Raw genomic sequence first — 15,553 nt, 5'->3', positions numbered from 1 at the left:
CACTGTGGCGCTGCAGTTGACCAAAAAAGCTCTCTCCGTCCTGTGGGACACTGTTGTCTCTTGGGTGGTGTGGCTCAAGATTTCCACTCTTCTCTTTTTTCCTCCCCTCAGGCCAAGCTCTGCTGCTTCCCTTTCAGTTTGCTGGCCCTCCTAATAAGCATGAGCTCTCTGTGAATATGAAATCAACTACTTAATTCTATCACTCTCTAAAATGAACAAAGGGAAAACCCCTTATTCTTCTTTCGTTGTTCCTTTCCATCTTTCATTTTAAACGGATTTATAATGGGCTTTTTCCATGATACAGTTCTAGCACAGTTCTAGCACACAACCCGGTACCTGGTAAAAACCTGCTCTGGCGAGGAGGTTCCAAGTGAGCTGAGCCGATACTTAAAATGATGCGAAACACTTGCTGGCCACTGATTAGTCAGAGAGTGTCGTCACTGGAAGAGTCATGAGCACTACAAGAATCAAACCCACCGTTTTTAGCAAGAACGTTACAGCGCGCATAGACGGCTGCTGTCCTCAAAGATACACCGTGGTGTATGTTTTGTTTGTGTCGCCGTGCTATAACGAGTACCCAAACCGAGTCAAGCAGAGTCAAGTAGTGCTAGAACTGTATAATGGAAAAATGCAAATAGTGTTTTTTTTTCCCCACAGCTGAGGAAGAACATAATGAAGTGACACTGAGAGATGAAGAGAGGATTGTTAGACAGTGGTCATCGATCCTAACATCCTGAACTCCCTTAAAAGTGTCAAGTTTCTGGAAGGGCTTTGCATTTCCACTTTGAGTTTTACACCACTCCTTCTCTTTCCCCCCCCCCTCCCCATGCTCTTGCCCATCTCTATATGACAGAGTCGCAGCGTAGCATTTAACCTTTCTCTCCCTTGCTCACCCCAAACGTAAACTCTTCCATCAACACTGATGTGTCAGAACTGTTCATCTCACGTTTGCCCTTTGCTGCAACCTTTACCTGCCTCTGACTCACCAACTCTAACCCCTGCCGCACCCACTTTTACCAAGTCTCACCCCATTCCCACAATTAGAGTGATGGAGCACATCTTGGAAATGTGTGTGCGTGGAATCTGTGAGAGAACGCAGACATGGGAGGGCAGTTTGTGCATGAAATAAATGCTGCCTGGCCACTACTGCTGTGTTTCATGGGAGTTCTCCAATAACCATGGCTATTATCCTGTGTAAACACTATAAACATCTTTTATAGGGCATTAAGGTCTTTTGTCAGAAAAACAAAACCCTCCCATAAAGAGGTTCCCATGAGACTGCTGCAGGTTTGGGGGCCGTTGCTTTGGGCTGATTTAGCAGGGGGTGCACAGCAGTCAGGAGAAGGTAAGGGTTTGAATGAAAATACTACGCTGTTGTGATCACGCTTAATTATACAGGTAGCAGCCGGCTCCCCGAGCTACTCCATTCCTAAGAGACAAATACAGGGACACACACACAGGAGTGGGAGGACAACCCAAACTGAAGGAGGAGTGACTGATGGGAGGGCTGTTTGCAGGGTTTACTGTAAATTTACATCAATCAGCTACAGGCCTGACACAACCACACCAACAACAGCCGTGCCTTTATCCAGCCGAAGAAGCCTGCCTCGGCAGAGGACATTAATTTTTCCTGGGGAACCACTTAGAGGGCCCTGGAGAGCAAAGCCCCATTCTCTGCTCCTATTCTTTTTTCCACGGTTTCATTTCATGGCTGTTAGCTCAGCCTCCTTGAGTCTGGACTCCTCTATTACCCAACTATAGTGGTCCCCTCCCTCTTCTCTGCTAAGCCAAGGAAATGGAAAGGACCATAATGCTACATTACCAATCCTTAGCAATCCACTCAAACAGAAAATACATCAGGAATGAGAGCGCCATTATCCTTTTCCCTCTTACTCACAGCTAACAATAGAGGCCGTGCAGCTATCTGTTATAGGCCACCTTGTACAGAGGGAGGTGGAGAGAAGCACAGCATGGCATCCTCCACTGTCATGATAAAGATAAAATACTTTCTCATGAAAAGCTCATCATTCTGACTGTAAATGACAACAAAGGACAGGACAAGTGAGCCAGTGGCCTCATGAACAGATGATTACTCACTGAGTGACTGGACTGTGATCTGGACGTTGCGAGACCTCTTGCTGCGGTCGATGAAGTCCCCCGTGGGCGTCTTCTCTCGCTCAGTCACCCGGCAAATGTATTTCCCCGAATCGTCAGGGCGCAGGTGCTGGAGCTTGAGGAGGTACACGTTGGTGCTCTCCTTGCGTACGGTCATGTGACCTGCTGCCTCGCGGGAAACATAATCGGGGCCCAGGACAGGCACGGCACTGGGGCCCACCACGGCCACCGGTGAGCTGCTGAAGACCCACGACACCGAGAAGAAACGCTCAGGGACATTCTGGGCCTCGATGGTGCAGCGAAGTTCCAGCGGCTCACCGGCCGTGAAGGACCGTCGCTCCGTGCTAACCTGGATGCTGAAGTCCCGATCTGAAAAAAAAGAAGGAACATTAGGGTTAAAGGGGTGTAAAGTGAGACAACACAAAAAAGGAAGTACTACATGCAACTACGCCACTAAATGCACTAAACCTTGATTTAAATAACAACAGGAAGAAAAGTGAGCACATTTTTATTATGTTCCCAAACAACCTGTTTCTGGTTTCTAAAAGATAATGTGCACTATAAATGACCGTTGCAATTTCTTAATATCCACAAACTGGTGTTTAAATGTGTATTTATGTAAACCTGCATGCTAACAGAGGGAGTGGAGAGTGGGTGGAGAAGGTGGGGGTGAGTGGGGATGGGTGGGGCAGTAATATAGTGTCAGTTAGTGTCGAGAGAGAAAGAACAGAAACTAGAGAAGGTTGAGGTCACACAGTGCACCGCTGTGGTAAAACGCTGATCTTTCAGAGAGCTCTCCTTGCTCTCAACCCTTGATTTCACCTCTGCAATAAAAAAAATAAATAAAAAAAGACATCTAATTAAAATTCTCTTTAGCGATCTGAAGGAGAGCCGGGCACTTTCTCTTCCTTCACTTGCAAGATCGAACAGACGGAGAAACGAACCGTGCTGGTGCTCGCTCCTCCGTTCATCCATGTTACTTTTTACCTGTACAATTGTCAGGCTGTTGGCTCTGCGTGCATGAATACGTGTATTTTTATGGCTTTGTTTTCGGTCTCATTTGTTTCCAGACGACGAGCACAGTGCGTATCTGAGACGACTGCTTTGCCTCTCAGTGAGGTGGTAGCCCTGAGCTGTAATTACAAAGACTTTAAGCAGACTTCCGGAGAAACGCAGTCATGGAAAAGTTCAAAGCCTGCCGTTGGTACAGAGCTCATTATGCTGAGGAACATCACAAAGGAGAGGGAGGGACGAGACTGTTTTGACATACACAAACACACACGAGTGCTCACGCACGTTAAATATTGACACAAAAACACACACAGAGTTGTGTTTACTTTGTGCGGAAACGATTATCATCTGTCAATAAACTGTGAAATTAACTGTGTCAATGAATCTGTTTTCACGTCAACGATAAATAAATAAAAATGATATCGTCGTAAGAAAAAAAAACATCAGCGACTGTATTAATAATGCAATCATTCTGCTGCCCCAGTTCACACATACATGCAGACGTTGCAGTGTGACATTTAAATGGCATTAATTGTGCAGGGAGCGGAGCAAACCTGAGCAGCTACAACCTGCAAAGTCTCAGCATGGAGCTCTGCCGGGTCCTGTGATTAACAGGAGGAGTTCAGGTGACCACAAACAATACTTGAGGTGAAAGTGGCTGGAAAAATTGAGGGACCATGAAACACATTGAAATATAAAAGCAGAAAATAAGAAGTGACGTGAGAGCGGAGGGTGAATAAAGGCGGGGGTGAGAGAAAAATCGAAAGAAACAGAGGGGAGGATAGTCGGACAGAGAGTAAAAGGTATATTACTAGGATTCTGTTCATTGCTCCCCTCTCTGAAGGCGGCTGTGGCTGTTTAGCTAGTGAGGGCTCTGTCCTGAGAGACACACTCCGTCTTTTACCATAAGAGTCTAATGGAGGAGATGCTCCCCTTCTCTAAATGCCTGTCTCTCCGCATCACATGTGCACTTGCACAGGTGTACACGTCAACTGCTGCCCGTGGTAGCGCCCGTCTGTTTTATTCCTTTTGTCACGCAACAACTACTCCATCTATTATAGATCAGAGAAAAGACAAAGAGGGTCGAAGGGTGCCGAGAGTGGAGCTCTCTGTGCCTCTTATCTCCTCCCAGAAGTAGCAGGAAGTCATTTGATGAACTTGCTTTACATGTGGGGGTTACCACTCTCCATCTCGTCCGCACAGCGCTATCTGGGGCACCATCAAGTTGTGTCGGTCCAGAGCTGCATCTGATGCTCGATGGAGAAATGCAAAATGATCCCACTTTGAAGTGATTTACTGACAGGAGACACTTGCCACTGGGTACTGCCACGGTAATTGCGCAAATCTCACGACAGTTTATCACCCATCTCTGTGGCTCCTTCTGGGAAGCACACAAAGAGATTCTTTATGCGCGTGGATACAGCACAATTGAGTGTGATAGGGTCAAGTCGGGTGGGAGGCTGCGAGGAAGTGAGTGAGGACTCGTAAAGTCGTCTTTGTTTCTGGTCCATTAAGTCGAGATGTCGACGTCTTATTAGATCATTATCGTATGAGCCATATTCCTCCATCGTCCACCTCAACACACTCTTTGTTTCTCCCACGTTCTTCCATTATGCAACCCTTGTTACTTACTGAACCACATGTCCACCCTCCCCCTTTCCTCTCCCTCCCTTTTACTTGTTAACTCTTTCCCATTAGACAGTGTTCTCCTACAGAGTTTGTTCTACGCCACCACAGCTTCTCCCACTCAAGAACAAACTAGATGGGAGTCATTTCTTTTTCGTTAGGAGGGATCGAAAAACCCATTCTTGCTTGATGATCTCTGGGCTACGTGTTGCCTAGAGATCATACATGTATGTAAAATGTTTACTATGTTAAACACCTACACTGTTAGGCGCAGGTTAAATTATTGTTGAATATGTTTACTGCCCGTCAAACGGACACAAATAGAATGAGGGGAGTCTGTGGAGGCTTTGATAAGCCCTTTTTAGTAATCTAATGAGCTTAGTGGGAGATACAGATCAGCAATCAGAGTAAGCTGACTCATGTGTATGTGAATGCTTGTCAAAAGGACAGGGACACAAAAGTACCTTTCCCCCTCTCCATCTCCTCTCTTTCATAGCATCTCTAGCACGGACACAGTGTTCTGGTTTGTAAAGTGAAGCCCAGGACGTACTCACCAGTGGGCTGAATGCGGAGCTGAGTCTTGTTGCTCTGCTTGCGGGTCATGGCGAACCAGCTCCCGTCTGTGTCCTGAATCCACTCGGCAGCCTGGCAGTAGAGCAGGCCCTGATCCACAGGCTGCAGCTTATGGATGGTGAGCCTGTAGGAAGTAGCGCTGGTTTTATCAAGCCGCAGATCGCCCGCCGCCATCCTCTGCCGATACGTTCCACCAGAGCGCAGGACAAAGTCCCTGGACAAGGTGACCAGCTCCTGCGGTGCGGCGGTTGCATCCTCCGGGGATCGGAGGTACCAACCCACGGACAGGTGAGTGTGCTGCAACGTGGCTCGAGACACCTCACAGGTGAGCTGCAGTGTGTCGCCTTCCACCTTGGACAGCGTAGCAGCGGGAGACGTTGCCGTCAACGAGTCGGCAATGACTGCAGGAATAAAGACAAGGAGAAGAAAGAGAATGAGCACAGGAGACTGTTGAGGAAGCGCGCGCAATAACCTCACCAACGTGCATATAAAGAAAGACTCAAATACCATTCATGTATTCTGTTGTTAAATGTGGAGAACGAGCTATAATGAGACAGACTAATTTGGTTTACACTGTTATGGAAGTGCAAATTAACAGGCATTCTGCTTTGAGTGGTTCTCAATTTGATTCACCCATCACTGCAAGGTAAAAAGGAGTTCATGCAACCCAGCCTCTGTTCTAAAGGCGTTGTCTATTTCCTCTGTCATGATGTATGGCGTCCACATGTGATATCTTTTCAAACATTTATTTGATCGCACATGCAACATATACAAATGACAAGTTCAATTCAGCCTGGGCCTTCTGTCTGCAAAACAACCGAGAACAGTGGACAGAACTCAAGGCAGATGGCTGCAAACGGGGACATGAGAGAGACACAGAGAGAGGGAGGAACAGTCAAGTGAAAGGATGCAAAAAAAGACGTCAAGATGTGATCATTTCAGAGAGCAGTCTGGAAACACTCCAAACGGTGACAGAAATAAACACCTATGGCTTAGAAAAAAGGACCTTCTGCTAGCTTAAGAGGTATTTTTGGATTTGTACCAGGGCACTGACGAGAGGAAAACAAGACAAACTAGACCTGAGTTTCCAAAATGCATTCATAACAAACAAAAAAGAAGAGCGGTTTCAGGTCATAGTAAAAAAAAAAAGTTGTGCCCGTATGACGATAGATGCGCTGCATGTGTGAATGGATGGATGGCAAAACTGTCAAGACTACAAAAGTGCTTCATAAATACATTTATCCATTTAACTGATATCTTATTTGTTTCCCCATCGCTGGTCATGTTCACATCCGCCATTTTGACATGTGTCAGGTGTTACTGACAATAACTCCTGTGAGATCACATGCATTCTGAAACCTTCATTTGATCATTAACACCTGCACTTTTCCTCCTGTGATGTGTCAAAATGTCTGACATGAAAAAGGCCCATTTATTCATCATTATAGATGACATTAAAACACTTAAAACACAGAAAGATTCCCCGATTTGCATTTAGCTTTGTATTACTAGAATAGGTTTAGCATTTTTGAAAAAGTGTGCTTCCCAACCTCAGTTTCCCGAGTCGAGTTGTTGATGTTGATGTGCCCACCAGTGACTCTTGGTCCGAGGCTTAAAACTGCAATACTAATTCTGCACTTTTTAGACCCACTCATAGGGGGACGGGACCTTGTTTCCAGAATGTAAACAGTGTCTGCCATCTTTGCTAAAAGCTACGCTAACGGGGTCAGCCCTATGTTCCCACATTTCTAAGAATGTTTTGAATATTAGGCCCTATGGCATCATTTTAACACATCCTTTGTGTAAATTTAGTCTTCAAAGTACATCACTTGCAGATTGCCTGTGTCTTGCACACAAAAATGCATAAGTAGTGAAACTTGTTACTTATTTAGATTGTTTGAATGTGTACTGTTCATTAATGAATTAAAGAAAGTTAAATGTGCACTGTGTCTAAATTGCATTAACTTATGGAGGTGAGTTTAAATTCAGTATGAGGGTTTGTCACTCCACAGAAACCCCATGTTGGAGTAGCGGTGTTGAGCTCAAGAGAGTTTGGAAGCCAGCTCACTCCTTCAAAACGCCAGCCATGGGAATGAGTGGCGAGCCCTTAACTAACAGGCAGGGGTAGAAATGAGGGAACATAGGGCCTAATTTTGAAAAAACTCTTAGAAATGAGGGAACATATGGCCTAATTTTGAAAAAACTCTTAGAAATGAGGGAACATAGGGCCTAATTTTGAAAAAACTCTTAGAAATGAGGGAACATATGGCCTAATTTTGAAAAAACTCTTAGAAATGAGGGAACATAGGGCCTAATTTTGAAATAACTCTTAGAAATGAGGGAACATAGGGCCTAATTTTGAAAAAACTCTTAGAAATGAGGGAACATAGGGCCTAATTTTGAAAAAGAAACTCTTAGAAATGAGAGAACATAGGGCCTTATTTTGAAAAAACTCTTAGACATGACAGAACATAGGGCCTAATTTTGAAAAAACTCTTAGAAATGAGGGAACATAGGGCCTAATTTTGAAAAAACTCTTAGAAATGAGGGAACATAGGGCCTAATTTTGAAAAAGAAACTCTTAGAAATGAGAGAACATAGGGCCTTATTTTGAAAAAACTCTTAGACATGACAGAACATAGGGCCTAATTTTGAAAAAGCTCTTAGAAATGAGGGAACATAGGGCATAATTTTGAAAAAACTCTTAGAAATGAGAGAACATAGGGCCTAATTTTGAAAAAACTCTTAGAAATGAGAGAACATAGGGCCTAATTTTGAAAAAAAAAAAAACTCTTAGAAATGAGAGAACATAGGGCCTTATTTTGAAAAAAAAAAAAAAAACCTCTTAGAAATGTGGGAACATAGGGCTTTGGGAACATAGGCACACTCCCACGCTAACAAGACCAAGTGTCAATGGTGATTGAGAAGCACAATCTTTTAAAAATACTACCCATATTCAAAGCTAAATGCAAATTGGTGAAGTATTCCTTTAAGCACATGCTGTGTACACATGTACATGCATCAGAAATCCACCTTCTTGTTAGGCTGGGATAAAACAAAACAAGTGTATAATTATGATTTCTGATGCTGTTTTAAATCACCATGTGACTGCGAGACAGAAAAAAAATAGTGTGTCCCTGTGAGTCTCACGTATCTGTGTTAAAAAAGAAAAAAGAAAAGCACTGTGGAGAAATAACAGAGAAACACACATCACTAATGAAACAAACGGGGTGGGGGGGGGAGTGGGGTGAGAGGAACAAAAGCAGAAAGATCAGAGAGAAAAAAGATGGAGGGGGTGGAGAAAAGATGCTTGACATCTGGTTACCAGAGTGTAACGAGACACTCAAAAAAAGAAATGATAAAACAGTAGTGGCAGGAAAATAAAGTGAGTAATCAGGTAGGTCAGCGACGATGACACTGAAATGAGATGCTGTTTCAGGAGATATATATAAACCCAGACGAGAATAAACACTTTCCTGGGATGGTTGAAGCAAATTTGAAAATACTGATGAAATCAGACAGAGTGTGTCATTTCTTAAATTCCCCTCACTGCTTGTGGAAGCAGGGGACACTAGCAGCACTGTAGAAACAATTCTTTTCAGATATACTATTTTTGTTTGGTCACGTGTTGAAATTAAATACACTGGAATACCCACAGGTTGAGGGGATTTGCTTGCCCTAATGGCTGTGACAGCTGGGTGGCAACTCTCCAAAATTAGCCACATTTACAGTGAGAGAACATGAAGCTCAATGAATGAATGAAAGAGTTCAAATGCATGAAACATGTGAACGGAGCGCTATTGTTCTCATGCGATTGTTCGTCTTTTGTGCCATTTGTATAGATAACCACGTTCTATTATTCTCACCTACTCATGTACAAAATTCAATAAAATCAGCCTTTGAAAAAAAACAAACCAGTTTTAAATGTCACAAGTTACACTCAATGTAATATCCACCTCACATATGAATCACATGCTCTGAGTGGAAATGCCAACATCTAAATCAAGATCCCGTTCATTAGTCAAGCCGCTGATGTCTGATTTTTTTTTTTTTTTTTTAAAGGAGCAGTCGTTGCCACGTCCTCCTCTACTCTCCAATCAACACTGAGCAGCAGCCTCTCACTGACACACTGTTACCACAACAACGCACCTACGCTACAACCTGCCGTCACCATAGCAACCCTCCCATGTGATGCACTGAATACACCCAGGAGCTACCATAACAACCGCACTACCCATTTTACACCGAAACCAAAATGAAAACTGACTGCCGTACGCTCTGTGGGCTTCACCTGGGGGGGAACGAGAGGGTGAAAACAACGAGCCCATTTCCTCCAGCTCTGGAAGAATCCCATGGCCCACTTCCTTTAGGGACATTTCGCCACAGAAAATCTTCTCGGCCAATCAGTTGACTACACAGGCATACATCTGGAAGACAGAACCAATCAGGTGGTGGCACGCAATCTTAGCATTTCCGAGGCTGTAAACACACCGAGATCGTCAAAATAACCTCGCTGACCTCAATCTGGGAGGGATTAACAGCAGCATGAGATGACTCGGGTACACGCACAAAAATGAGAGTGAGTCCGTGTGCGTTTGTGTGCATACATACATATACATTTATATATATATATTATTATTATAATATATATACTTATTTTAATCTTACATGCCGGTAGATCAAAACCATTCCATCATTTCTTTTTTTACATTAATCATTTTTATTGTCCCCAAACCCAATAATGGAGAAGCCAAAACCTGATGTAATAAAGTCCAAGGACACATTAATGAGCTATGACATGCCACTGCATGTTTCTTCACTGGGATGAACATGACGGGCATGCCAGTTAATTTAAAGTGAATCTCTTCCTCAGTGTCCTCACTCACCAGCACACCAAATGTGTATCAGCCCCATCTAATCATGTACTAATGCCGACAGTTCTGCCAAGGAAAGTGGGCTGAACTTGTTCGAAAATTGTAACATCGACACATTATTCCCCCACTGCCAAAAACGGCATGTTTGCACCGCAACTGTTGATTACCGTAAAAAAATAACACTATATATACCGTATACTGTAAAAATGACACTATCTGTAAATATTAGTGTTTTTTTTGTAGCACATCGTCTTTTGTATTCTGAGGTCCTCGTGTAAAGTTAAGTATGTAAAGTAAAACATGTCTTCCTTTGACTGGCACAGAGGCTGTCAATGCGTTATAAATCTTTAAAACTACTCTCCTCCTGCTTTACCTCATCTGCAATTTTTTTTTTTTTTCGCTTTCATCTCTCTACATTCCTGATCTCCCCCTCTACATTCGCAGCTCTCTGAAGTAAGTGACGGTTGTCATCCTTCAAGCTGGCCTTTTTAAGTCCAGTCACACACGGATAGTGTGCGGGACGCGAGTACACACACAAAAAAAAGTGAGGGGAGGAGAGATTTTTACAGAGCTGACACGAGAATTAAAAAAAGACGGTAACTCATGAATTCTGATCTGTCAACTGTATTTTTGCATGCACGCAACCAAAATTACCACATCTCTCTGCGGTGTTAGTGACGGCTATTGAAGCCGCAGGAGCAAAAAGGATTCCCTACACAAAAGGAAACCGATGGCACAGTTTGTTTAGTGCGCTCACGCGAGTGTTTGCCTGAACATAGCTTCAAAAAAGGTAGAAACAAACAGCACAGTTATGATCACTTCACACGTTTGGCTCTCTGCTGTGGTCATGTCATGGGAGAAGACGATTACATGAGGAGCTGGAGAGCACAGCAGTGCCCTGTGGATGTTACCGCCGCTACACATGTTCTCACTCGCTGCAATGAGCAACACCAACAACACAGGCATGAACCCACACAGATGCCGTTTCATTATGTTCCTTTGCATCTTGTTTGCACGTTTTGTGTTTATGTGCCTATTTAAATGCATGAAGACAGCGGGTTTTCTGGATTTTGTTCCGTTTTCCCGGAGAGAGCGTGCGGTGGTGTCTCAGCCTCAATTTGGCTCTTTTGTCAAACGATTGTCTCCGGATGGCGGTCAAAGCTTCCAGTAAAGAGGCCCGTCACAAAAGGTGCGTAAAAGTGGTGATATTCAACTTTTCTACCACATAGTAGTAAACACTGCAACTGAATGATACGGAAGTCAGCAGAAAGCAGCCAAAGGTATGTAGATACCAGAACAATGTTTTCTGAACATTTATAGAGACGTGTCTCTGAGCGACATCATTAGTGAGATGCATACAGTCAGGAAACATCTCAACATGGCTGCCAGCCACATGAAAGCTTCTCTTTTGTGCCAAAAAACTATGAGAGTCGCAAAAAAAAAAAATAATGAGCAGAAAATGTTCATTATCCCCAAAAGCGAAACCACCTTGGTTCAGAGAGCAGAATTAACGGTTAGCTCAGATGATCCAATCGGAGGTGTGGACTTTATGAAACCTGGTGGGTCTTACACTGAACCTGAAGTGATAAGCACCGGTTTTAATATAAAGCTATAATGTGAGTCTTTCAGGCTGAGTAATAATCAGTCTGTGTTTCAGTGTGGGAATCTTCCACAAGCTGATGGCACTGAATGGAAACGGTGTGTAGGAGTACTAAGTCTCATGATCGCATGTGCTCCTGCTTTCAATGCAGCCATTTCCAATAGGAGATTTTTCATTAGTTAACACAGCTGGTATATATATGTTAAATTGAAAAAAACACTAATACACCAGTGATCGCAACTTGTGCAGCAGGCAAGCAGCATGACAATGGTCGTCTTTTATGCGTACGTTGGGCTTTCAAGTTTAAACTTAGCTGTCAGTTGATGTTTTTGGACAAACAGAGCTGCGGAGTTAACTCTGTGAAAAGCCTCATTTGAGCTCGCTGCTAATAGCCGTTGTTTCCTCTCGCTGGTGTGTGTAGCTGCCAGAGATGACATGTTTTTCCAAAGGTAGTGTGTGGTTAAACACATAAATAATGCAACGCGAGGGTGTGTATTGCATTCAAATTCACCTTTCGCAAATAATCCGCCACAAAAGCGTCACTACAGTGATGGTGTTACGCTGTTCCAAGGAAGGCCTTCGTCCAACGTATTGTGCTGTATACAGCTAAAGCCCCATTCAACCCTGGCATTACCTGGAGTAGGACTGTTGCACAGTATGTGGATCATACTTGGCTTAATCTGTGCTGAATTTAAATACACACCAAAATTATGTTTTTACCCAGTCTGACTGTCATGTTTGTGGATGCTGGTAGAGAGAGGAGGAAAAACGAGGGAGAAGGAGCTAAGACAATCAACGCTCTACTCACGCTGCCATAACATTCAATAACATGGGAGAAACATATTAATTATTGTGAAATAGCAATGGCCTTAAACCACCTCCAAATGTGTTTTTTCCCAAATCGGATCTGGGAATGCATTCAGGACGCATTGGGTGCACTCAGACACATACTTGTGTATGTCCACATGTGATCAGATCAACTCGACTAGAGGATCCAAGACCAGAGTAAGCTGAACCGGCCCACTCTAAAAGCACAAAAGTCTAGTCCTTATTCTATCCTATGGTGTTTGACATTCACAACACTACTGCGTGGCAATGCAGATGCTCAGCCACAGCTGAAGTGGTTACAGCTTTCCAGCGTGTAATAGCCTTAAGTGTGTGCGTTTGTGTGTGTGAGTGTTTGTGTGTGTGTGTGTGCAAAGCAAATGGCCATTTGGCAAAGCTAGTAGGGTAATTATTGTTAATTACTCTGTGAAACTGAGAGCACTGCTGAGAGGAAAACAGATTGAGTGGGCGATCCTTAGCTTCACTTCATGCGAGTCCAGCCTCAGCACCTTGCAGACGTCACTTCCTGACCCAGGACGCCTGCAACGCGCGCAGGCGGGCTGAATCAGGAAGTGATTAAAAAGGAACACCGGCGGAAACGGTGCCTACACCTGTCCTTCTCATGCCCACCGTCCATTATCGGGCATATTCACTGCTTCACGCTTTTGTGTGAGAAATGTCGGTGAGTCATGAATGAAGAGGTTCAACTGAAACAGCGTGAACAAAGTAAAGTGGGAGGAAGAGGACAGAGGGTGAGGATGAAGACAAAGGACATGGAAGATGATGAATAGCAAAAAGGTATGCGGCTCTTCCGCTTGATGCACCCCACAACCTCTCACAGGATTCGCAGGAAGTGGAAAATATACTTCAAATTGATTATGATCATAGCCCTGTTGTCTATATTTAGATAGTGCGCTTGTCAGTCATCCTTCATTACGCCATGTACTAATGCTAACAACACAACAAGCGAGCAATTACAAAAGAAACCTGAGCAGCCAGCATAGCAAACTCTGATAATCTGAGATTGAAACACGTTAGTCTCAGGGTAACAGTCACGCTGTAGAGCCACAAAACAGACAAGGCCTCTGTTACAGAGAAGAAAGGGGTGAGGAGGGAAAAACACAACAACACGAGAGTTGAAGGCTGCAGTGTGGGATCTAGGGCCACAGCAGGAGGTATCACAATAACACACGCACATGATCAGATTAGCCCCGCATCTAATTAGTGTAACATTCAGAGCACCACTCTTTCATACGTGTAATACTGTAAATATTTATAGGCTTTGTACAACCGGTTAAAAAGATGTTGTGCACCGTGTGGATCCCAAGACACAATTGTGTTTTTTATTTACTTCTCATGTCAACACTTTGTATGATGATCTCCTTTGAATCTCTGATGGTGTGTCACTACACTACTGCTGCTGCTGCTGCTGCTGCTGCGTCAATAAAAAGGTTTAAATGTTTTGTTTTTGTTTAAATCCACAACGCACAATACCATGGGCTTTTATGCTTCCACTTACTCAAGTGTTGCCTGTACATTGAAGGAAGCTGTGGCCAATGTAGGTAAATCACTATAAACTAGGTGTCGTGATGATTCGAGCTGCCATGCACAGGGCCCTGGCATGTGGAAAGAAGCCCACGCTTGCCTTTCGAGGAAGGGGGTCATTTGTAAAATTCTAAAACTAATTTTAGTGAATTCTTACAAACAATTGAAAACATCGGTATTAGAGTTCTCAAGTGGAGATCGGTGATGGACTTGGTCATTTTTTTCCCCCCAACCGGTGCGCATGCCGTTGACACACGGCTGCCGGCTGTGCCCCCTCTCCATCAGGCAGGCATCCAGATTTACTCTTCACCACACATGAAAAGCGATGGTTCACAACACACAACATATTATTTACAACCTGCAAGACATGTGTTTTATGAGCGGAAAAAAGGGAACCCCGAGGCCCGTCCCGACCCGACTAATTTTTTTCGGCCCGAACCCATGGGTCTGGTCGGATTTGTCGGAACTCTAATTAGTATATCACACACAAAAAGTGCCTTTATATCACACTTATTTATTGCTATCACAGTAAACGGCTCTTTGGTTGGAGAGCTGTCAAATATTTGCTATTGAAGCAGAAAAAGGTGTTGGTCAAAGCTGTTAATGACTTTCACATTGCTGAATACATTTTGGCATAATGATCATATTATGCAAAAAAAATAAATATGGCTTTGGCTCGTCTTTTAAAGCCGCTAGTCGTTTCAAAAAAGTGTCTTTTGACCTTTTCCTCAAATGTTATTTTCCTCTCTGTAGATTAGTATTCGAGTGTGGACAGTTTGGATTCAGCCCATGCTTCACGTCAGCCACTCTCGCCTTTCTCTTGATATTTCAGGGACGATAAACTTGAGTTTTCTCCAATTACTGCAATTTGTAAACAGACGAATGAATAGTAGAGTCGAGTCATAATGATTGATTGATTTTGAGATTTGTGACATTCAGGTGAAAATTAAAATAAACGTGCCAGCAATTTTCCTTTTAAATGAGACACAAAGACAAGAATGTCTCATCATAGAGGCTTTCACGTGATTCTATCATAGCACACCATCTCCCATCTTCTAAAAATGTGATGGGAGAAGAGCTGGAATTGAAACGAACAGGGGGTAAAAGAAAAGGGGAGAGAGGATATGAGATCTCAGAGACGTTGTTATGAGATTTTCGGTGAGGAGCTGTGAGATCTCCAGCGACTGGAACATCTCTCTCAGTGTGTGTGTGAATGGAACTACGCGTCTTGTGCTATAACACCAGGGTCACAGTGACTAAAAGGGAAGAAGCCTCTTCATTTAATAAAGGGGAAGCAATCTGAAGCAATTTTTCCTGTCTCCTTACACCGACACTCCTCTCTAGGCTCTGTCCCATTTTTCTCCTCACAGTTTTATCCTCACTC

At 43.7% G+C, this 15,553-nt stretch overlaps 1 protein-coding gene across 1 annotated transcript in view; it reads right to left on the bottom strand.

Annotated features, from left to right (window-relative positions):
- Window positions 1-15,553, bottom strand: part of igsf3 (immunoglobulin superfamily, member 3) — a 75,375-nt gene that overhangs the window by 26,734 nt on the left and 33,088 nt on the right. Inside the window, exons 3-4 of the mRNA XM_058616417.1 lie at window positions 5,307-5,726; window positions 2,098-2,484 (exon numbers count right to left, since the gene is read on the bottom strand). Coding sequence (XP_058472400.1) covers window positions 2,098-2,484; window positions 5,307-5,726 — 807 coding nt within the window. The remainder of the gene's footprint in view (window positions 1-2,097; window positions 2,485-5,306; window positions 5,727-15,553) is intronic.

The sequence above is a fragment of the Solea solea genome, chromosome 2 (genome assembly GCF_958295425.1).
Source record: "Solea solea chromosome 2, fSolSol10.1, whole genome shotgun sequence".
Lineage (NCBI taxonomy): Eukaryota > Metazoa > Chordata > Actinopteri > Pleuronectiformes > Soleidae > Solea > Solea solea.
Note: the sequence above shows the minus strand (reverse complement) of the source record. Positions and strands in the feature narration are given on the sequence as shown.